General features: G+C 41.4%; 1 protein-coding gene across 1 annotated transcript in view; it reads right to left on the bottom strand.

The window, feature by feature from the left end:
• Positions 1–17,499, bottom strand: part of E2F7 (E2F transcription factor 7) — a 60,849-nt gene extending 43,350 nt beyond the window's left edge. The window contains exons 1-3 of the mRNA XM_069094809.1: positions 17,215–17,499; positions 16,596–16,688; positions 7,742–8,017 (exon numbers count right to left, since the gene is read on the bottom strand). Coding sequence (XP_068950910.1) covers positions 7,742–8,017; positions 16,596–16,688; positions 17,215–17,289 — 444 coding nt within the window. The 5' untranslated portion in view covers positions 17,290–17,499. The remainder of the gene's footprint in view (positions 1–7,741; positions 8,018–16,595; positions 16,689–17,214) is intronic.
• Positions 17,500–23,602: the final 6,103 nt, after the last annotated feature.

Raw genomic sequence — 23,602 nt, 5'->3', positions numbered from 1 at the left:
ACACTGATGAAATCATAGGTCTGGAACACCTCCCCCCATCCCCCACAAAAGAGGTTAATATTATTTCATTTGCTAGTGAGAGATTATGCAATATCTTTAGTAATTGTTTGGAATAATGCAGTTCTTTTGACTCCAGGAATAGTGCTGGATGATCATAATTAGGCTTCATTAATTTTATACGTGGAAAAATGTTTCCTATGTCCCTGGAGGCATACCTTGATTTTGTGTTTCATTAACACATGCATGAACTCTGGAATTCCTTTCTGATTATAATCTTTTATCTTTCCATCTCTCATGATTTATTCCTCCTTAACCTGTTCTCACCATGACCTCCAAATCATCCACCCCTCAGTTCTTCCCCAGGCTATCACCTCTACACTGACTACACTCTTCCCCCTTTCCCCTTGGTGAACCAGTTCCACTCTCTTATCTCAAACTTCTTGCCCCCCTTTCCTGTGGCACACCTGCCAAAACCCAACCCTGGATTGCTTCTTACCATTTTCTTCTTTGGTTCCTTGTCATATGATACTGAATGGAGCTGGGAGAAGTTACAAAATGGGGCTCACTGGGTCCACTACAAATTTATATGATCTAACCTCAACTGGGCTCTCATTGTAGCAAGGTAATCCTTCTACTCCTCCCTAATTGATTTTTCACTTTCCACAGAAGCTGCTCCAAACCTTTCTCTCTTCTCAGGCCTCCAATGGTTACCTCCTACATACTTGCCCTCTTTGCAGAAGACCTGATCTACTTTTCTCAACCCTCTGACATAACTTCACACTATTTCCTCCCCTACTTCAGCCTCTGATGGTGTGGCTTTTCTTTGTGCCATGGCAACTTCTGGACATCTACCCTCTAATCCCATGTCTTCCAGTATTCTCCAGAAAAATACCTTTCTATTATATTTTCTCTCTCTCTAATCTTCAATTTCTCCCTGGTTACTGGCTCCTTTCCTGTTGTTGACAAACAAATTTATGAATTCTACTATCCCCACTAGATGTTGTCCCATATTTCACCTCCCCCTTTCAGTTAATTTCCTTGAAAAAAAAATCTATACTCAATGGTTCTACTTTTATCCCACTCTCTTCTGCAATCTGATTTCTGACTTCATTTTTCAACTGAAACTACTCTTCAAAATTAGCAATAAGCTCTTAATGGACAAACCCAATGGCCTTTTCTTAATTCTCATTCTTCTCTGAAGCCTACAATGACCAAGTTCTCCCTGAGGATATTCTCTCTGGATTTTTATGATAATGCACTCTCGATTCTTTTCCTACCTGCCTGTTCCTTCTGTCTCCTTTCCTGGATCTTCATTCATGTCATGCCTACCAACTATTGGTATTCCCTCTTTACTCCCTATACTATGTCACTTGGTGATCTTATCAGCTCCTAAATAGCTGACTGCCAGATCTGTATAGATCCATCTCTTGCTTCTCTCCTGTCTTGTCATATCACCAACTGGCTTATTGGACATTTTGAAGTAACTATTCCTTGGGTACTCCAAAATCAATGTCTAAAACAGAACCTTCTATCTTTCCCCCCAGTCCTACCTTTCTTTCTATACTTACTACTATCAAGTGTTCCATCATACTCTCAACTCAGGTTGTCAGCCTTAGCATCACTTGCTCAGTCCATATATCCAGTCAGTTGCCCAATCTTGTCATTTCTACCTTTTCTAACATCTTGTATACTTACAACTTACTTAAGTATAATTTCCCTTTACTCACACAACTTCCACTTATGTTCAGATCCTCTTCATCTCGTCTGGATTTCTGCATTAGCCTTCTAATTGTTTCCCTGTATCAAGTCTTTTTCCACTTCAACTACCAAAGCAATTTTCCTAAGCTATCGGTCTGCCCATATTATTCCCCTACCGACAACAATAAACTCCAGGATCAAATATGAATTCCCTGGGTTGGCACCTCCACTTTTTATCTCCCTTATATGTGGTGTCTTCCCCCCTGAGCACTGAGCTCCTCGAGGCTGTAGGTCATCTTTCTTTTTTCTTTACTTGCATCCCTAGTGCTTAGCATAGTATCTGGGAAATAGTAAGTACTTAATAAATGCTTGTTAACTTGACTTTTCACAACCTGATCTTTCCAGCCTTCTTATACTTTATTCCCCTCCATGCTATCAATGATCCAGCCTGACTTGCTGTTCCTCACACATTCTATTCCATCTCTCATCCCTGAACCTTTAAACCCCATGCCTAGAATACTCCCCCTCCCACCCTCTGCTCTCAGGAATCATCATTTCCTTTAAGACTCTGCTTGAATGCTGCCTTCTGCAGGCGGTCTTTCTTGGTCACTTCATGTGCTACAGTCTTCCCCTTTAAAGTTACTTTCCAACTATTATGCATATATCTTGATGGTATAAACTGACTCACCTTTTATTTCCTCTATTACAACGTAAGATCTTTGAGGGCAGAGGCTATTTTTTTGGCCTTTCTTGTTCAAACTACTGATCTGTTCTTTACTACCCATCTAAGTTAACAAGTCACAACCTCTGAGATTACATTTTCTTGCCTATAAAATGGTGGTAATAACATCTGTGGCGCCATCTATATGGAACACCAAACAGCTGGAGGCTAGGGGAAAATAAATGTTCTTTGGTCTAGACATGAGATTTTATTAGTAAAGGAAACTCTCTTATGTCAAGGCAAGGCAGGAAGCATTTATTAAGTGCCTACTGTGTTCCAGGCAGGCATTGTGCTAAGGCTGGGGATGAAAGAAAAGACAAGAAAAAACAAAAAAGTCTCTCCTCTCAAGGGGATCAAAGTTTAATGGAGGAGACATTACACAAACATCCTTGTACAGACAAAATACATACCAGATACACTGCGGATAAATCACAGAGGGAAAGCTTCTTGAAAAGGATGGCATTTTAACTGGACATGAAGGAAGCCAGCAGATGGGAATCAGAAAGGAGAGAATTCCAGGCCTGGGGGCAGCCAGTGGAAATGCATGGGGTTGGAAGATGGAGTGTCTTGTGTGAAGAAAGTACTGAGGTCAATGTCACTGAATCAGAGTGTATGTGATAGGGAGTGAGGTATAAAAAGACTGGGAAGGCAGAAAGGGGTTAGGTTATGGAGGGTTTTGAGTGCCAAAAAGGGCATTTTATATTTGATCCTAGCAGCAACAGGGACTCACCTGAGTTTATGGAATAGTGGAAGGTAGTGATGGTGTCATGGTCAGACCTGTACTTTAATAAGATCAACTTGATGGCTGAGTGCAGAATGGACTTGGAGTGAGGAGCGGCCTGAGGCAGGTAGACCAACCAGAAAGTTATTGCAATGGTCAGTCATGAGCTGAAGAGGGCCTGCGCTGGGTGGTAGCAGTGTGAGAGAAGAGGAGGCATATTTGAGAGATCTTGTGAAAACAGAATCAATAGAACCTGGAATCAGATCGAATGATGGAGGGGGTAGTGGTGAGGGAGAGTAAAGAATTGAGGATAACACCCAGGTTGTGAGCCTGAGTGGCCAGGAGGATGTTGGTCATCTCAACAATAATAGGAAAGTTTGTAAGAAGGGAGGACTAGGAGGAAAAAAAACGAGTCCCCCTTTTTTGGACATGTTGAGTTTAAGATGTCTGTGGGATGTCCAACGGGTAGTTGGAGGTGGGAAATTGAGGATGAAAGTAAAGAGGTTAGAGCTAGATAAGGAGATTGAAAACTATAAACACAGTGATAACAACTGATGCCATGGGAGCCAAAGCAGATCAACAGCTCTTTTGTAGTTTATGGACTCAGAGTTGCCTGGGGTATTGAAAGGATAAGTGACCCAACCAAGGTCACACAGCTAGTATAAGGCAGGACTTGAATCCAGGTATTTCTTACTCACAGCTAGCACTGAGTAGGAGACTTCAGAGTCAGGAATTCAAATCCTACTTCAGACACTTAGTAACTATATGAGAAGTCACTTATCCCATTTTGCAGGCCAAGAGAAGGTAACAATATGAGATTATATACGTAAAGGAACCTTAAAGTGCTAAATAAATATCAGTCATTTTATTTTTGGCTAACCACTGTCCTAAAAGTTCTGATCTTTTGCTTCACTGTGGCATGAGTTGACCTTCAGTTTTGAAAGAAGGAGGCAGAAGAGGCCATCTGTGTCTTCTGATCCAGGCTGGCCTAGCTCAATTTGGGAGAGCTCCTCAGCACAAAGTTAGATGCCAAGTAATTAGTTTTTCTCTGTCACATTAACTCTACTAAAGCACAGAGAGATAGTATCAGTATCTGGGTGAGTATTGTACTTTGCATTGAGGTAATCAAGGATTTTTAAAGTCTGGTTAGCCCTTAGAGGAAATGAAAGTGTGAGACAGTGAGAAGAATAATGACTCTTGGGGCAGCTAGGTGGCGCAGTGTATAGAGTACTAGCCTTGGAGTCAGGAGGACCTGAGTTCAAATTTGACCGCACACACTTAATACTTTCTAGCTGTGTGACCTTGGGCAAGTCACTTAACCCCAACTGCCCTACCCTCCTCCCTCCAAAAAGCAAAAAAAAAAAAAAAAAAAAAAAAGAAGAAGAAAAGAAAAGAATAATGACTCTTAAATCCAAGGACCTTAGCTCAACTCTAACTTGTTACCTGTGTGACCATAGGCAAATCACTTTACCTACTCTGGGACTCAGTTTCCTCAGCTAAGTGGTGCCGTGGAGAGAGAGCCAGGCTTGGAGTCAGGAAGACTCATCTTCCTGAGTTGAAATCCAGACTCAGAAACTTACTATGTGACTTAAGTCCCTTAACCCTGTTTGCCTCAGTTTCCTTAACTGTAAAATGAGCTTGAGAAGGAAATGGCAAATCACTTCAGTATCTTTGCCATGAAAATCCCAAATGGGGTCATGAAGAGTTAGACACAACTGAAAATGACTGAACAAAATGGGTACTAGATTTTAGATCTATGAGCCTGTGACCAGAGAACCTCATGGATACACATAGTAGGTGCTTATTGTCTATGCTTATCTTCTAAATTTATAATAAATGCTGTTATCCTAATTGTTTCACATACCTTCACTCTGAACCAGCTACCTTCTGCTCTGAAAAATTTCCTTCCAATTGAAAAAATTATGAAGAGATGACAAAAGACAAGATCTATGTGGAGGAAGAGGGAGTTGTAAAACTTGTTCTGGCTTTAGGCAGAGAGGTTTTAGGTTTTCAAGGTTGTGTAATACCTACTTCTCTGTACCCTTTTCTGGAAATCTATTAACTGTGACATTCCCAAACAGACAAATCAGCAACCCCAAGTTGTTCTATATCTATTCAATTTTTGATTATTTGATGACAGAATAATTTGGTGATAGAATCAATCAAGAAACATTTATTAAGTGCCTATTTTGCCCCAGGCACTAGTCAGGGGTCCTGGGTTCAAATCCTGGCTTTGATGCTAACTACCTGCATGACCTTGCAAGGAACTCACTTTGCCTCTGCTGGCCTGTAAAATGGGGGAGTTAGAGAAGATAGCCCAAGATCTATGCTCCTTTAACCACAAGTATGTAAACAGCAGGAATTAATAACAAAATCTGGGAAAATACAAAGAAAATAAGCTTCAGAAGGTGAGGAAGAAAAAACACCAGGGGACATTTGTGTTGCATCTTGTTAAAGATAATATATATTTTCCGACAGGACTTCTGATTTCGTTCATGTCAGGAGCTCCCAGTGAGCTAACTTCCTCCACTGAAACAGTTCTTCACTTGCTCTGCAACTAATAGTCCTGGGCTTGCCTGAGGGCACTGACAGGTTGCATGACCCCAGAGCCAGGATTTTGATCCAGGTCTAACTGACTCTCTTTGTTAAGATGTTCTATCTCCTGAAATACACATTTTAAAACAACAACAAACAGCAAAAATGTATAATTTCAATGCCCAACATTTTGCATTTGTGCTTGTCTATCTAAATGTTTTGATTGCTAGTTATTAAATAAAGAATTAGGAACAAAAAAAATTTTAATCTATAAGTCAGTCTTGTCCTTATTTGTAGCTCTTGTTGGTGGGAAGGAAAGGGAAACTTGTGACTAATGAGATTTTTGATCACTGCCTGATCTATTTCATTTATCTCTGCTTTCCTGGTATACTCATGAGAAAAGACAACTGAGAAGATGGCTACACTTCAACAAAGAACAAAATCAATTAACTGCAAATAATCTGTCATGACTAGAATAAAATAAAGGTTATTAATTTATAAGAAAGAAAAAAAATTTTCAGGTCAAAATTAACTGAAAATAGAGCCTAATGAATAAAAAAAAGAAAACAGAGCCTGAGTTTCTTTGCTGAACTCAACATTTAAAAAATGCAAATGGATTTTATTGATTACAAGTTTCTTCACAAAATAACAGGATTAAAAAATTGGTCTTAAAAAGTTGATAACACGGGGCGACCAGGTGGCTCAGTGGCCGTGTAACCTTGAGCAAGTTATTTAACCCCGATTGCTTTAAAAAAAAAAAAAGTTGATAACATTTCGGTTTTTCCAGGTAGCATCAGACAGTTCTTTAAAAAGGAATTCATAATGAAAAATAACTTTCAGAATGAAGACTCATTTTTTTTTTCTGTATGACTCTCTCTGCCAAGTCCCTTAACTTCTCAAGGCTCTAGGCAAGACCTGTATGTTGCTGAAGGTGTTTATCCTCCTTGATAGAGGGAGTTTCCTCACCCAGGAGTTCCCTATTTCAATGAAATCAGTGCCTATCTTCTGAAGAATATTATGCAGTTTACCTTTATTGATGGACTGAAGAATACTGGTAATGAAAAATTCTTCATTCAAATTTATTTATTTATACATTTATTTCTCTATCTCTTGATTTCATTGGTGTAAAGAACTCCTCCATGAGATACAAATAAACTATGATCTTACAACTTGGAGTAGAGAGATAAAATGTTTATGAACAGCTTACTATGTAGCAGGCAACTTGCTAAAAGTCTGAGAGGGTTGCCCCAGGGCATTAAGAGGTTAAGGGATTTCCCTACCTCACAAAGCCAGTGTATTTATTATCAGAGGTGAGATTTGAATCCTGACCCTGGGGATTTCAAAGTCAACTAAGGCAGGGACTGCCTTTCAAATTCTCTAAAAGAGCCAATAGTTAAGAAGAGGATGACACGTCCTCTGCCTGCTTACCTAAGGCAGCCAGGTGGCACAGTGGGTCAATCAAGTACTCTTAAGTCATCTTCATAAACACAGACTTTACCCGCTCTGAGGCTTCCTCAGCTCGGTGGCACCGCACCAGGAAGACTCATCTTCCCGAGTTCAAATGTGGCCTCAGACACTAGCTGTGTGACCCTGGGCAAGCCACTTAACCGTGTGCCTCCGTTTCCTCATCTGTAAAATAAGCTGGAGAAGGAAGTGGCAAACCACTCCAGTGCCAAGAAAACCCCAAACAGGGTCATGAAGAGTCAGACATGATTGAACAACAATAAAATGGGGACTGGATTCTAGATCCATGAGCCTGTGACCAGGTGACCTCTAAGCCATAGAGGCACATAGGAGGTGTTTATTGCTTATGATTACCTTCTAAGTTTGTGAGAAATGCTTTACCCTAATTATTTTGCATTCTATTCCAAATCCAGCTTTGTCCACTTATTATCTGTGTGACCTTGGGCAAATCACTTAAACGTTACCTGCCTCAGTTTCCCCATATATAAAATGGGTATAATAATAGCATTTCCAAGGATTGTTGTGATGAAATGAGATGTTTGTAAAGTGCTCTGCAAAACTTAAAGCACTAAATAAATACTGGCTATTATTATTAATGTTACCTGTAGTGAGTCTGACAATGCATCATCCTTGTTTTCAATTGGTCTAAACAGCTCCTTCTTCTTTTCCCGGTCCCTCATGTCAGGACTAGCAGCACTAATGAGCATCTTCAGGTTAGCCGTAGGGGTCCAGGGTTCTGCCTGAGGTCTGTCAGCAAGTTTAACTGGTGTAATTGGATTTCTTTCGGGTGTGTAGGTTTTTTGCTTTGATAAATCAATTGGCTCATTTTTCATTGGTGTCTTTGGGGCTATCCTGGATCGATCAACAAATATATTTTCCTATTAAAAGAGAGAAATTGTTTAGTGATGATAGGCCAAGTGAGGAAAACAGTTAATGAGCTGAGGTTATAAACAGGTCACTTAAGATGCCCATCATTAGCACAGACATGAACATAAAAACCAGTCCATAGAACAAAAATTAGTGAGAGGGGTTAATGCGAGGTAAACATTGGGTCAGGTGAGAAATTCTGCCCAACCAGCTGCTTCTCCTAATTCTTATTTAATTTTATTTTCATGGGATTTCCATGTGTGAGGTCCCTCACTGTATTTGCTACTGACAGATGCTTATCTGGGCAGGAGGTGGAAGGACATGGAAACAATCAGAGTCAATGTGGGATGAGTCAATACAATTTCTATGGGTCATGTGTTTTTAAAAAAGATGTTATTTGTCAGTGAGGGGGAAGCTCTGAGGTGTGTGACTTTGTATTCCAAGTATGCCCTAGTGCTAATGGAGCCACTGCTGGCTGAACAGAGCTGAACCCAAGGACACACCAAATTTCAAGTCTTTTGACATGTCAGCTCATGTTAATTCCTCAGAAAATTGTCTAGAAAGGGGAAAAAAAGGCCTATAGGCCCTGATTAATAAGGAACATTTTAAACCCTGGCTTTGTTCTGATTTGCGTGCTGTTTATCTGTGCATATATCTTATTTACCTTCCCATTAGACAGTAAACTGCTGGAGGACCATGTCTTTGCATAAAAATGCACAGCAGGGCCATAAATTTGGAGCTAGAAAGTATCTGAGAAGTCAGAGAGCTAGGGAACAGAGCTTTGAACTTAGAAGAGTCAAGAAGATGAGTTCAAATCCTGCCTCTGACACCTACTAGCTGTGTAAACCTGGGCAATTTAGTGCCTCAGTTCCCTTATCTGTAAAATGGAGATAATAATCCCTACCAAATGAGATAACATGTAAAGTGCTTTGCAAACCTTGAAATATTATATAAAAGCTAGTTATTACTACTATCATTATAATTTTGTCCAATCTCTTCATTTTACAGATGAGGAAAAGGAATAAGTAAATTATCTAGGGAAGAGAAGTCATAAATGGCAGAAACAGAATTTGAACCCAGGTCCCCTGACCTCAAATATGATACTCTCTCCATTGTAACAGGCTACCTTCCCAACAGAGAGTGGTTTAAGGTTTACAAAGCGCTCTCCTACACTGTGAGTCAGGTAGCAAAAATCTCATTTTCCCCATTTTACGGGCTAAGGAAATTAAAGTTTGGGGGCGGCTAGGTGGCACAGTGAGCAAAGTGCTGGCCCCGGAGTCAGGAGGACCCAAGTTCGGTTCCGGCCTCAGACATTTAACACACACACACACACACACACACACACACACACACACACACACACACACACACACACACACCCCCCACCCAGTAAACTTGGGAAAGTTACTTAACCCCAATTGCCCTCAAAAAGGAAAAAAAAAAAAAAAAAAAAAAAAGGAAATTGAAGTTCATCATGGTCACTAAGCTAATAAGAGTCAAGGGCAGCACATAAAATTAGGTCTCTTCTGACTCAAGAACTTCACAGGGTTCCTCCTCTCCACCAGTATCTAGCCTAGTACCTTTGACATATTTGTGTGGGAAGTGGGAGTTTGGGCCTGTGAGTTCATGGGTGTGGGGAATTCCTGGTATGGCAACTCCCTCCACCAATGGAGACTGGCAACTCAACTCTAACTTAAGTGGGGCCCCTAGAAGTTATGTGGCTTACCCAGGCTCCTACAACTATCTTAGATGAAGTACTTGAACTCAGGCTTTCCTAACACCAAGGTTGGCCCCTGAGCTAAAAGACTATGTTTAGGAAGTGTTAAATAATTGTTAAACACACTTTTTCTAAAACAGGTTTTTGCCATCCAAATAAAGCCTGCTAAGCATTTGGACTAGTCTATAGCTAGTTCACTTCCAGTCAACTGTGCTCTCAAATAATTAAGGATGTAGATAATCCTCTTCCACCCTTGGTTTCAGCATACACACACTATGTACATTGTCTTTGGTTGACAGAACTGGAGCAAACATACTAATTAAAAATAAAGATGTCATATCTTACATGACATTAATAAGAGCATCGTGTGAAGATGCCTAAGATGACTGTTGGGGGGAACTTGGGGCTTTGTCCTGCTGCTGACACTAATCAGCAGGGGGTGCCTCTGTGCCATCCCTTTAGACCCAAGCAACAACAGGAGCACGGAGAAATGAAGGTAAGAATTTCTCCTATGGCAGCAGAAGTCATCACTGGAGCGGGAATCATGGCGTCATATTCTCTCTTCGTAAATGAGTCTTTGCCAATGTGCTAACCCAATAAAGTCAAACATAAATGATTTAGTAGGCAATGTCCAAATATTTTCTTGTAAAATGAGCTGGAGAAAGAAATAGAAAACTATTCCAGCATCTTTGCCAAGAAAATCCCAAACAGGGTCACAGTGTTGGACATGATTGAAATGGAACAAAAACAGACAATTTCCAAATACTAAGATCATACATTTAAGCTAGAAGGGCACTTCATTCCCTTGTTGTTTTACATATGAGGAAACTGAGGTCCAAACAAGTTAAGTGACCTGCCCAAGTGGCAGAGATCTGAACCTAGGCCCTGAGACTTTAAATTCAATATTCTGCTCCCAAGTCAATACCAGTGATGTTATACAGTGGGAGCAAGATCAAGAGATCACTAAATACCATAAATATGAGGGGGAGGAGTAGAAATATCAAATCATTTCTGAGGCTGTACAACCTGTTCTCTTGTCATGAAATGAACTTGTCATGGGCGAAAAATTGAGAAGAAGCTGGGCATATCTTTAATACTCCACAAACAAAGGTATTTAGGGAGGACAGGAGACCAATCTTTTCTTTTTCTTCTGAGACATCATCAGAGCAAAGTAATGGCTACCTTTGCTGTTTTGGGGGGAGACGGGGCTGGCAAGTGATCTCTCCAGTTAATGACAAACATTACTTGGGCTGGAGATTGCTAACCACTGTACTGTCCATCTCCTTATAATAGTTATAGTAATCAGAATAAAACTCACACTTATATGCAGCCTGATAGCTAACAAATTGTTCTGCCATAACCTTATCCCCCTTTATCCAAAATGTTATTGATATTCCCATTATATAGGTGAGGAAATGGCGGCTCAAAGATCAAAGTGATACGTCCAAATTAAGCAGCAGAGCTAGAACAACAATACAAACCTCCTATCCAAGGCCCCTGCTCTTCCCACTGCGCTATCATATGCTTTGGTTGAACAGATGTTTATCTAGAAGGGCCCTGAAAAATGCAGAAGACTGAACTCCTCTTGTGTCTAACTCAAATTTTTTTCTCTTCAAGTATTTTTCTTTTTTCTTTTTTATTGAGAAATCAGGGTTAATTTGCTCAAGGTTACACTGCCAGTTATTTCTGGGTGTGGTTGCTGAGTGTCTGAGCCCGGGATTCGATCTCCAGGTCGTCCCAACACTGGAGCCGGTGCTCTTACTGGCTGAGCCACCTGGCAGCCCCTCAAGTATTTTTCTTCATTATCACCACCAATGTCCTTGATTCAACAGCAGAAAAAGGTATCTTCCCCCAGTGGAAATAACATTCAAAGAGATGTGCTTTGCTATTGAACCCTAAGGCCTTTCCATCTGACTTGTGGCTGAAATCTCTTAGATGTTCTGGTACTTATTATTATAGGGGTTCTTCATCTTTTTTATGTCATGGGCCCCTTTGTCTGGCAAAGCCTACAGACCCCTACTCAGAATAATGCTGTTTCCTATGTTCAATAGTGGAAAGAAATGCTAAATTTGCTAACTTAGCTACAGATTTGTGAAAATAAAGTTGAAATCTTTTTCTAATGCAATTCAGACTCCTTGAAATCTATCAAGGGGTCCGTGAATCCTAAATTAAGAATCCCCACCCTATTAGAGTGTGAATTCCTTGTGAGCAGGGATCATCTTTTTTTTTTTTTTTAAAGCAATCGGGGTTAAGTAACTTGCTCAAGGTTACACAGCCAGGTATTTCTGGGTGGGTGCTAAGTGTCTGAGCCCAGATTCATCCCCAGGTCATCCTGACACTGGAACCAGTGCTCTTACTCGCTGTGCTACCTGGCCGCCCCCATCTTTTTTTTTTTTTCTCTATATTGCCAGTGCTTAAAAATATTTTTTCATTTAGTCTTTGTTTTTTTAAAACCCAGATCCATAGTATTGGGATTGGGACTTTCCGGGAAGAGATTTCCTCTTCTGTTACAGATTGATATTTGTTCTGCAATTTAGGAGTCTTCAGGGTTGCCTCTGAGTACAGAGAGGTCAAGAGACTTGCCCAGGGTTGAACAGCCTATATGTATCAGAGAATCTGAACCCAGGTGTGCCTTACTTTAAATCGACTCTCCAGCTACTACTCAACACTGTTTCTCCTACCTATTAACCAGACATATAATACTTGATTATTTTCTCACTTCATGATATCCTGGCTTATAGCCAATTATTAACTCATCCATCAATCCTTTTTTCTTGAGGTTAAATAATCCCAACTCATGCATTCTATTTTCTAGCATTTTCACAGTATTGTTATGGGTCCCTCTCTTTTGGTTCCATTAGACTTCGACTTCCTTGAGGGCAGGGGCTGTCTTTTGCCTCTTTTGGTATCTGTGCTTAGCACAGATATTAATTAGCATATAGCAGGCAGTTAACAAAATGCTTATTGGTTGATTGGTTAAAATATGCAAACTCAATCTGACATAGCACAGGTAGGGAGAGATCTTTATCAAGACTGTATATAGTGAGAAATGCATTTTTCTAATCATTTGAAAAAAAAAAAGTCACTGATCAAGAAGGAAAGAAAGCAAAACCCTTGAGAACTGACTGATGGTCTCAGGCTTTACCAAGGAAATCTAAAGATCCTTTTCAGTTTTTGGAAACCTGACTATCTTTGTGCAATTCAATTGTACAAACATTTATTAAGTGTCTATTATGGGGCTTGCCCAGAAGTGGGATAACAAAGACAGAAACCTCACAACCCACCCTGAGAAGTAGGTGCATCCCCATTTTACAGATGAGAGAACTGAGGCAGATAAGTGAGTTATCTAGATTCACAAAAACTAGTATCTGAGGTCAAATTTGAACTCCTCTTCTGACTTCAGGTCCAGCACTATCTGACTCCAACCTATTTTTTCAGATTGATTCATTCACAAATTCTGCATTCAGCCAAACTTGTCAATTACAGTCTCCATACATGATAGTACACATCCTGCCCCTTTGTCATTGTCCTCTAAGCTCTATCCCTTGCCTAGAATCCTTCCCCAGCCCCCCACCTCTGCCTGTCAGAATCTATAGCTCCCTTCCAGGGTCAGTTTGTGTGTCCTCCTCCAGGAGACCTTTCCTGATTCCACTTGTTAGTATTCTTCCCTCCCAACCTCTCACGTGAAATTACTTTGTATATATTTTTATATCTACTTTGTAATTGTTGTGCCCATCCCCAACAAAATAGGTAAACTCCTTGAGGTCAGAGATCATTTAGGTTCTGTCTTTGCATCCCACTTCTGCTTTGCACTTAGTATGCATTTAATAAATGATTCCTTCCTTCTAAAACAATGAAATTGATATTTTAACTTAGAGGTGCCTGAGAGTCACTGAAGTTTTTTGAGCAGGGCGTGGTCAGAGCAGTGCTTTAGGAATATAATTTGGCAGCTGTGGAAAGATGAACTAGGGAGGGGAGACAGTTTAGCATCATCTCATTTAGATACCCTTAAAGACTTTGAATTCATATATTTTCTTCTATTTCATTTCTCTCTACATACAGCTTGGGTAATAACAAAAATGCTCCCTCAAGTTAGAATACAATTTTGGGATATTTTCCTTCCTTGAGAAAAGAGTGTGTCCTTAAAAACAGTGGACTTAGTTGAGTGCCAGCTTTGTGGTGTGACTGAGGCAGGTCATCCCTTTTTTCTTATCTCTAAATGGAGAGAATACTTGCCCTGTTTTCCAGGCATGTTTGGAAGAGAAAATGAGATAATAAATGTGAAAGGGCACAGTTAACTCTGAAGTCTTATGTAAATATTATGCATTCTAATTATCCTCCTTCCTTATAAAAAAAACTAGGCAAGGGGTATGAAGAAATTATATGCAAAAGAATTAATCATCTTATAAACTTCAACATAATGCCAGAATATCATATGCTATTCTTAAAAAAAACCGTACTCATTTACAAGACTGATAGCTGGAAAGGACCTTAACAATAAATTTAGTTTAATAACCTCATTTTACAAACAACAAAACTGAAACTTTGGAATGGAAAGTGATTCTGTCCACGATGACCCAGGTAATAAGTGCCAAGAACCAGGACTGGAACTCAGGTCCACCTGGTCCAAATCCAGTGGTCTTTCCACGAGCACAGGTTTGGAGCTAGAAGAGACCTTAGAAGCCAGTTAGTCCAATTCCCTCATTTTACAGATGAAGAAACTGAGGCTAAGGTTAAGTGACTGAACCACAGACATACAGAGTGAGGAAGTCTTGGAAGAAAGGCTGAACCCCAGTTTTCCCGAGTCCAAGCCCAGCACTCTACTCCTATCCTACTCTTCTTTCACCAATGGGCACTGCAACTGCTAACAGGCTGTTACTGGAGGAGAAAGTGCTTATTAGCAACTGCTCCTTAAAAACCTATCAAGTCAGTTTCATGATTATTGTCAAATCTAAATATCAAATAAGCCATGAGAAGCTAAGTGACTTAACCATAGCTGAAGAAATAATTAAATGGGGGCATCTAGGTGTCATAGTGAATAGAGCACTGGCCCTGGAGTCAGGAGTACCTGAATTCAAATCTGGCCTCAGACACTTAACACTTACTAGCTGTGACCTTGGGCAAGTCACTTAACCCCAACTGCCCTACCTTCCCCCCTAAAAAAAAACATAAAAAAAATGACTAAATCTAGATTAAAAATCAGTTTAAAAAAACCTGATTTAGCAACTCAGATTTAGGTCAGATGACTTCTAAGCTAATTCTTACTATAAAAATCCTATGAATGAGGACTATTTGCTGGCCTCTGCCTAAAATTCACAGCAATCTATCAAGTAACAAGGTATATAATTCACGGCTTATGGCATTTCTGGTTGATCAGAGGCAGTGGATACAGCATGGGACCTGGTGTCAAGAAGCCAGCTTGGGTTACTTACTAGCTGTATGACCCTGGGCAAGTCATTTCAGCCAGCCTCAGTTTCCTCACCTGTAAATGGGGATAATAAAAGTACCAACCTCTAGGGTTATTGTGAAGATCTGACAAGAGCTATTTATAAAGTGTTCTGCAAATCTTACAATGATTTATAAATGCCAGCTATTAGTGCAGTTACTGGCCAGAGGACAATGCTATTGAGACCAAGATCTTGGATTCTATTACCACAAGCTTTATCTTGCTTCATGGATACACAGAGCACCATTAAACCCAGTCAGTTACTGCACAATAAAAACAGTAACAGTTCACATTTATATATTGATTTAAAGTTTGCAAAGCATTTTATATATCTCAGTTGATCCTGACAGCAACCCCATAAGGGTACTATTATCCCCATTTTTACAGTTGAGGAAATCTAGGCTCTGAAAAATTAAGCTACTTATCCAGGGTAACACAGCTAGTGCCTGAAGTGATATTTGAACCTGGGTCTTCCTGACTATACTTGATCTACCGCCACGCCTCTTGGTATAGGATATAACTGCCTCTGTGCAACTCTATCATTATCAACTGTAATAATTCAAGTTGCTTGCTAGAGTTCATTAACATATTCTTCAATTGACAGTACTGTTATCACTATGGGTAGAATTGAAAGTGTCTGTTTGAGGTATGCTTATTGGTTATTATTAGAACAGCTTGCATTTCAACTATTCAAACACCAATGAGATATAACTCACCTGGTAGTAACTGAAACAGCATTCTAGTATGATACAGTACTGTTAGCTAAATTCAAATCTCACCTCTCATGATTATGACCTGTGGGACCTTGGGCATGACACTAACCTCATAGGGCCTCACTTTCCCCATCTACAAATGGAAGGATCTGGACTAGACCACAGCTTAGCTCCCTAATTAGAAATCCAATGACCTGTATTTGCTGCTCAAATAAGCAGCTGGTACATGTTCCTAAATATTCAATGATGGTGGAGAAAAGTATATCCATAGTGGTTGGTGGGCTTTGCTTTAAAAAAATGATGATAATAGCAACTTTTCAGAGAATACTGAGATTGTATTGATAGCAACATTGAATATTGAAAGTATGTGGCTTTCCTCATTTGCCAGGCATTTATTAATGCTGACCTTCAAGTGAGGTGCAGTTGTAGGAAAAATACTAAATAAAGTCAGGCTGGATTTACTTGAAACACAAGTCACACCACAGAATTACAGAAAGTTAGAAGGGACCTTATGAGGCTGATTTAGTCCAAGCTCCTCATTTTTATGGACACGGAAATCCAGGAAAATTTTATAGACACAGGAAATCAGAAAAATTAAGTGACTTGTCCAAGGTCACCCAGAGAGCGAGTTAAGTGGCCCAGCCTGGTATTTGCTGAACACAGTGGTGTTAAAGGTGCTGATTATTAATCTTAAAATATTTCTGCACACTTACCTTCTGTGCATTTTCCCCATCTTCAATCACAAATTCTAGCCTGGGCTGCCTGGGGCTGATCAGGTCTTGTAGGGTTAAACAGTTGACCTCCATCTGTTAATGTGCAATTACGCAAGAAAAAGAGATTTTAGAATTTGGGAAAATAATCATGTTCTTTTGCAAGCATTCCTCCCTGCCGAGTACCTTCCCTCCTCCATCTCAGGTTTGCCTGTGCAAACGTCTAAAGAGCGCTCAAATATTTCAGAAAACGCGCGAGGGAAACGAACCCAGAGCAGCTAGAATACAAGAAGGAAAAAGCAGCAGCAGACCCGGGGCAAGGGGAGGGGGGCAAATCTGTCAGCGAGCCCCGGGGTCTTCCCGGCAAGTTAATTTTGGCGCAAAGCACCGCCGGGGCTCGCAAAACTTTCGGGTGCCTTCCCGGGCTTCTGGAGGAGAGCCGCCCAAGGATGAGGTCTCTAATGGGAGCCCCCACCCCCAAGCCGCTGCGAGCGCGGGAGCAGCCGCGGCTGGGGCTCTCGCAGGACATCTCAGCCCTCCCCCCCTCCCCCAGTCCCGCCAGAGGGTGCGGGCTGCCTCGCGCCCCTCGATCTCGGAGACCCAGCCCGGGCGCGCTCCTTACCGCCCTCCTTCCCGAGGAGGCTCCCTCCTGCCTCGGCGGAGGACTGCTCATTGTCGGCGCATCGACCTTGACCATGGGCGGAGGAGGGCGGGCGCGGCACCCCCCACACCGAGGCGAGCCCTGCCCGGCTCGGCGAAGCCCCCGTGCCTGCACCAAGCGCCAGCCAGCCCCGAGCCGCCGATCCCTACTGCACCACCAAGCCGACCCGGCCCAGCTAAAGCGCCTGGTTCTGGCGCCTTGAGACGGAATGCAAGTCTCCAGCCAATGGGCGGCGGCCGGAGGGGGAGCCCCGCGGGAGAGCCCGCCAATCCAGAGCCTCCTGAATGTTGGCGCTCTGCTCGGCGCGTCCCGGCTCCTGACCCGCCCAATAGTAGCAAATTCGCTCCCCTCCCCCTTCCGGGTACCTGCTAGACGTCAGGAGGCGGGAGGGGGCGGGGGCGGGCACTGGGTCAATTTCTGCCCGGGCCGGGCGGGGCTGCCGCGGGAAGCGCCCCAGGGGCGCGGGGAGGAGGAGTGGAGGGGTGTAGAGGGGAGGGGAGCGGAGGGAGAGCGCTTCTTTTGTCATGCATAAAAGGCGGCTCCGGGGCCAGCCAATTACCGGGCAGCTGAGCAGATGGAGCCGCGAAAAACGATCCTCTAGTCCCGGGGATGCTAAGGGCGGGTTTCCTCCCTGCAAATAGCCACCTGCTAGGGAAGCCGAGGCGCCCGGGCTTGTTCGGGCACGGTCCGAGCCCGGCTCGAGGAGCATGAGCCCCACGTTGCCACTGTGGGCTGGTAGCAGATGGCGAGGCAGTTAGGTGGATAAAGGAGACCCACGGGGAAGTTTCGGGGTGGGAGGGGGCGGGGCTCGTGCTGTACCGCACTCAGCCGCGGGAAAAGTTTATCGGCGTAGCTCTATTATCCGCTCTTATTCCCCCTCCCCACCAGCCCTCTGTACCTGTGAAACAAGCTTTCATGGAGCTGGAATGGTTGGCCATAATTCAGAAAAATAGACATCCATGGTATGGTTTTCTGTTAGATACTCTCTTGTCCCCAAATCCTCATTTATCTTTCAAAACATGGACATTAGGAATCATTTATCTTTTTTTCCCTCTGACACTGAGAAACCCGAACACCTTGGGGCAAGCCACTGATCTGTTTCTTAAGAAAGTTTGGGGGTATAAAGTCTTTCAAAATAGAGGAGGGTGCTTTGGTGCTGTATTTTCTTTGGTGGGGTATATGATCTTCCACAGATACTGTTAGGTTAATGAAATCCGAAGGAAAAGAAAGCTTAGAAAGAATGCAAATCAAGTAACCTGTTTGGAAAGTTAAATAATCAGTCAATTACATATTAATTAAGGGCCTACTATGTAGCAGGCACTTGCGTTGGAGAGAAAATCGTTACCCTCAAGGGGCTTACATTCTATTGGGAAACAATATAAATACAGATAGATATAAAAGATACAGAAAGCAAATAAAAGGTGAAGGCGGGGATCGTCCCTTTCACCTCTTTAACCCCAGACCAACTTTGGAGCTCAATGCCAGTAGTGCTAAGGAGCCAACAGAGGCAGGTCTCCCTTACAGAGAACTTTCTCTTCCATTCCCTAGGCTCTTTCCCAATTTCTACCAATAACCGGATATTATCTATCTCTAAGGTTAACCTCCTCCCTCTCCCCTTCCCTCTCTACTGTTCTACTGAAGTCCTTGGTCCGATGGTGTCAAATTCAAATAGAAACTGATCCTGCTGGGCAGCATATTGACTTAGAAAAACACAAATTAACATTATCTATATTGCATTTTTATTTTGTTAAACATTTCCCAGTCATATTTTAGTCTGGTTCAGACCCTACAGGATTGCTACACAAGTATTAACCCTCCTTTATATGTTTTTTCCCCTAATCAGAACATGAACTTCAGAATAGGACCTGTCTTGCTGTTTTATTTGTATCCACAGCCTTCAGTACAGTGCTTGGTGCTTATGAAATGGTTAGTAAATTTGTTTTTACCTCATTCCAGTGATGGTGGGGATAAAGGAAATGATCAGGAAAGCTTTTATATAGAAAGGATATATCACTTCTGTTGAGCTTTGAAGGAAGCTAGGGACGCTAAGATGTAGAGCTGTGGAGTGTTCATTCTAGGCATGGGAGACAGAACTGACAGGAATATGGAATGCCCCGTGTGAAGAACAGTAAAAAGGGAATGATATATCTGCAAAGTAGCCAAGCCAGATTGTGAAGGGCGGAATATAGAAGTTTCCATCTGATCCTCAAGGTAATTAATAGGGAAGCACTGGAAATTCTTGAGTAGTGGAGTGATGTTGTCAAACGTGTTTTAGAAAAATTATTTTGGGGAATGGGTTGGAGAGAGGAGAGACACAAGGCAGAGGTTGCTGTTAGGAAAATGTTATCATGGGAGAGGTGATGAAGGCCAATGGTAGGGTGATGCTGGTGTGAGTTGAAGGAAGAGGACTGATGCAGGAAATATTGTGAATATATGGTGATAGATTAAGTAGAGATGGTGAGGGAGAGTAGAGTTGAAAAGAGGTGATGAACCTGGATGACTGGAAAAAAGACAAAGTACAGAAGAGAGATGGGTTTTGGGATAAAGAAAACAAGTTCCGTATTGGACATTTGAGTTTGAGATGCCTATAGCACATTTATCAGGAAAGGTCTAAGTCACTTGGTGGGGCAGACCTGGGGCTCAAGGTGACAGATGAGGGGTGGATATATAAATTTGGAAGGTGTCTGCATAGAGGTGATAGTTAAATATGTGGAAGCTGATAAGGTCACCAGGTGGGAGCATATACAGAGGAAGAATTGCCTTACAGGTAACTCCTGGTTTTTTCTGTGTATTAAAAGAAAGTTTCATTGATACTTACCTTTTCCTCTTTCTTTCTTCCGTCCCTTCCTTCCTTCACTTCCTTCCTTCCTTCCTTCCTTCCTTTCTTCCTTCCTTCCTTCCTTCCTTCCTTCCTTCCTTCCTTCCTTCCTTCCTTCCTTCCTTCCTTCCTTCCTTCCTTCCTTCCTTCTTTCCTTCCTTCCTTCCTTCCTTGTCTTCTATTTCTTTCTTAGGTTCAAGAGCTTGGTGATTGGGTCTTCTAGAGGAAGAAGTCTCTTGGCTTCAGGGTCAGCCCTCTATCCAGTGTGCCATATTACCTAATTGGATCATAGGATCATAGATTTAGAATTGAAAGGGACTTTGGAGGTCATGGGGTACAGCTGAGACAAACAGAGGTTAAGTGACTTGCTTAGGGTCATCCAGCAGTAAGTGAGGTAGGATTTGAACTCAAGTTTTCCTAACTCCAAGTCTGGTACTCTTTCCACTATGCCAACCAGCTGCCTCAATTAGTTCAAAACAAAAACAATGAAATCACACAATAAGAAAATTAGCATAAAAATGTTTTTCTTAACAGGCTGTGGCATGCTATCTTATAAATATATACATACTATCAGTGGGAACTCCAGAATGGACATATGTAGGGAGCATGTATAAGGAGGAACACTAGTAGAGAAAATATGTGGCCAGGGAACACGTGTGAAGGAGCATGATGTAGTAAACATGCAGGTGGAGTACACATATGAAGGTACATGTGAAAGGAGCATGTGGGCAGAGTATATGTATGGAGCAAGAGGTATGCTGGTACATGTTTAACAACAACTCTCTAAAAAATGTAACCATAACACACTTATAATTTTGATCTACATTATTAGCATTTATGCTACCATTTTTTAAAGTCTAGAAATCAACAATGCTGATTTATAATATTTGCAAATTTTTGATGTATAGATGCTCACACTGAAAACTTAGTAATCAGCTCTCCTGAATTGGTATGAGTTAGCTCTAGCATATCTCTGGCAGAAGTGTATACCTGGAGGATGCTTCTGATGCTTCAGGACCCATTGGTAGTGTCTGAACAGCAATGTCTCATTCTGTACCTGTATAGTCCATCCCTTCTCTGTCAGGAGATAGGAAACATGATTCACCATCCTCCTTTGCATAGTCATGATTGCTCATAGCAATGATCAGAGTTCTTAAATAGTTCACGTGTTTTCCTTTGCAGTGCTGTATGTAGTCTTCATGTAAATTGTTTTCCTGATTCTGTTCATTACACTCCATATTAGTTCATACAAATTTCCCCAGGTTTTTCTGCCTCTGTCCCTTTAGTCATTTCTTATAGTACAATGGTATTTCATTACATGCATATACCATAATTTAGACAGTCATTTCCTAGTTTCAGGGCCCCTACTCTATTTCCAGTTCTTTGCTAATTTAACAGTTTTGGTTCCTTTTAGAACCCTTCTAGAACCTTACTGAGTTGTGTTTCTTGGGAGAGTTGGGTTCCTCTATGACCTTTCTCATTGTCATTTTAATGAGAATTATTCTTGGCAATAGGTATTCTTTATCCACTTCATTCTCCTGTATGGATAGTTAGACCAAACCATTTTTTTGAGTGATTAGAGATTGAACCTCATTTTGGGAGGTTCTACCATATACTGGAACTTGGTGTGATTAAAATATTATCATTCCCACACAGGATCATCTGAAGGACTTCACTATCTGTAGGGATCTTCTTCAACTTGAATTCTGAGCTGGCTCTTCAACATAGGGTTGAACATCTTTGGCAGTATGTCTCCTTGTTTTGTTGTTGTTCAGTCATGTCCAACTCTTTGTGACCCCGTGGATCATAGCACACCAGGCCTTCTGCCCTCCACTATCTCCTGAAGTGTGTCCAAGCTCATCTCCATTGCTTCCATGACACCATTTATCCATCTCATCCTCTACTATCCCCTTCTCCTTTAGCCTTCAATCTTTCCCAACATCAGGGTCTTTTTCTAATTAGTCCTGTTTTCTCATTATGTGCTTCCTTTGTTAATAATCATAAGGCCATCAAACAAGATTATCTATTGTTATGGCTTATAATTTTGACATGCATATGAGAGATACTTTGGTAACAACAATAGCTTAAGAGCAGATAGGTGGGGATAGAATCCGGGGTCTGGAATCTGAAAGACCTGAATTAAAAATCTAACCTGTGATGCATCCTAGCTATGTGATCCTGAGCAAGTCACTTAGCCTCATTTTCTCAACTCTAAAATGGATATAATAATAGTGCTCACCTCCCAGTGATGTGAGGATCAGAAGAGATAATATTTGTAAAATATTTAACACAATCCCTGGCATATAATAAGTGCTTAATAAATGCTTGTTTCCTTCCTTTATACCCTTTAAGTCTTATAAAACAATGCATGTGAAGCGAAACAATGTGAAAGAAAACTGGAAAGGTTGGTTCAGGTTAGACTGTGAAGGCTTTATGTGTCAAAATAACATGTTATCTTAAAGGCTGTAGGGAGCCACTGAAGATTCTTGAGCTAGAAAATGACATGGTCAGGCATGTGCTTTAGGAAGCTTATTTTGGTAGCGTACATTCTTTCACTTTCTGTGAGGTTAAGTGTTCTTTTTGTGTGGAATACGAGGACCCTAACCCAAACTGACTACTTGGAGACCTCTCAAAGTGAAGGTAGAAAGTTTTATTAGAATCTCCTGAGAAGAGGGCAGTCCAGTCTCTGGGACAGCACCCAGAGAGGAGGCCGAGGTACAGAAGCTAAAGCTGGGTTAAATAATCAAGGGTTACATGCCCCTCCCAAACATTAACCTAATTATTACTAATGAGGCTCTAATCTTGTTAGATAACATACATAATACAGTGAGGTCCACAAAGCAAGCCCAGTAACAACCTCAGAATACTGAATCTCCTTCAGTCTAGCCTAGATACATCCTTATCTGGGCCTGGCTGACCCAAGGCCACTGTCTGTTTCCTGATTGGTCAAATCCACCTGCTGCTGCCAGCTCCTTCCATTCTACATTGTTTCATTTTAGTATTATTATCTAGGAGTTCTCTGGGAACTCAACTTCCTCCCAAGGCTACTGCTTCAACTCCCCCAAGGCTACTGTCTGTTACTTTTTATCAGTAGTCTTGTTCAGCAATTCTTGCAGTTATCTAGAAACTTAACCCTTTGTTACCTCTCACACTACCATTCCTCTCCCCAAACTAAAAAAATACCTCTAATTTGGTCTCAATCGTTAATCCAGTCAATTGTATTAATACTCAGTAGCTCTTACTTGACCTTGAAATACACAATGATTTACATATATATGGGGAAACAATACTGAACTTAGTTACAAAATACAAGGAAGTAATAAGAATGTATATATGATATTCAGAATGGGTAAACTTCACTGCAAGTCATTCCACACATTGTTATTACCATTTCTCAGATGAGGAAACATGTTCAGAAGGGTTTAAAAGATTCATTTAGTGTTGCATATCTAATATTTGTCTGAGGCAAGATTTGAACCCCTTTCTTTGTTGCTTCAAATTGAGCATTCTACCCAAGATACCATGCTATCT

This window comes from Petaurus breviceps, unplaced genomic scaffold, assembly GCF_028583685.1.
Source record: "Petaurus breviceps papuanus isolate PSGF00001 unplaced genomic scaffold, PetGlider_PUasm1.0 221, whole genome shotgun sequence".
Taxonomy (NCBI): domain Eukaryota; kingdom Metazoa; phylum Chordata; class Mammalia; order Diprotodontia; family Petauridae; genus Petaurus; species Petaurus breviceps.
The sequence above is the reverse complement of the archived record's forward strand: the minus strand, read 5'-3'. Positions and strand labels throughout refer to the sequence as shown.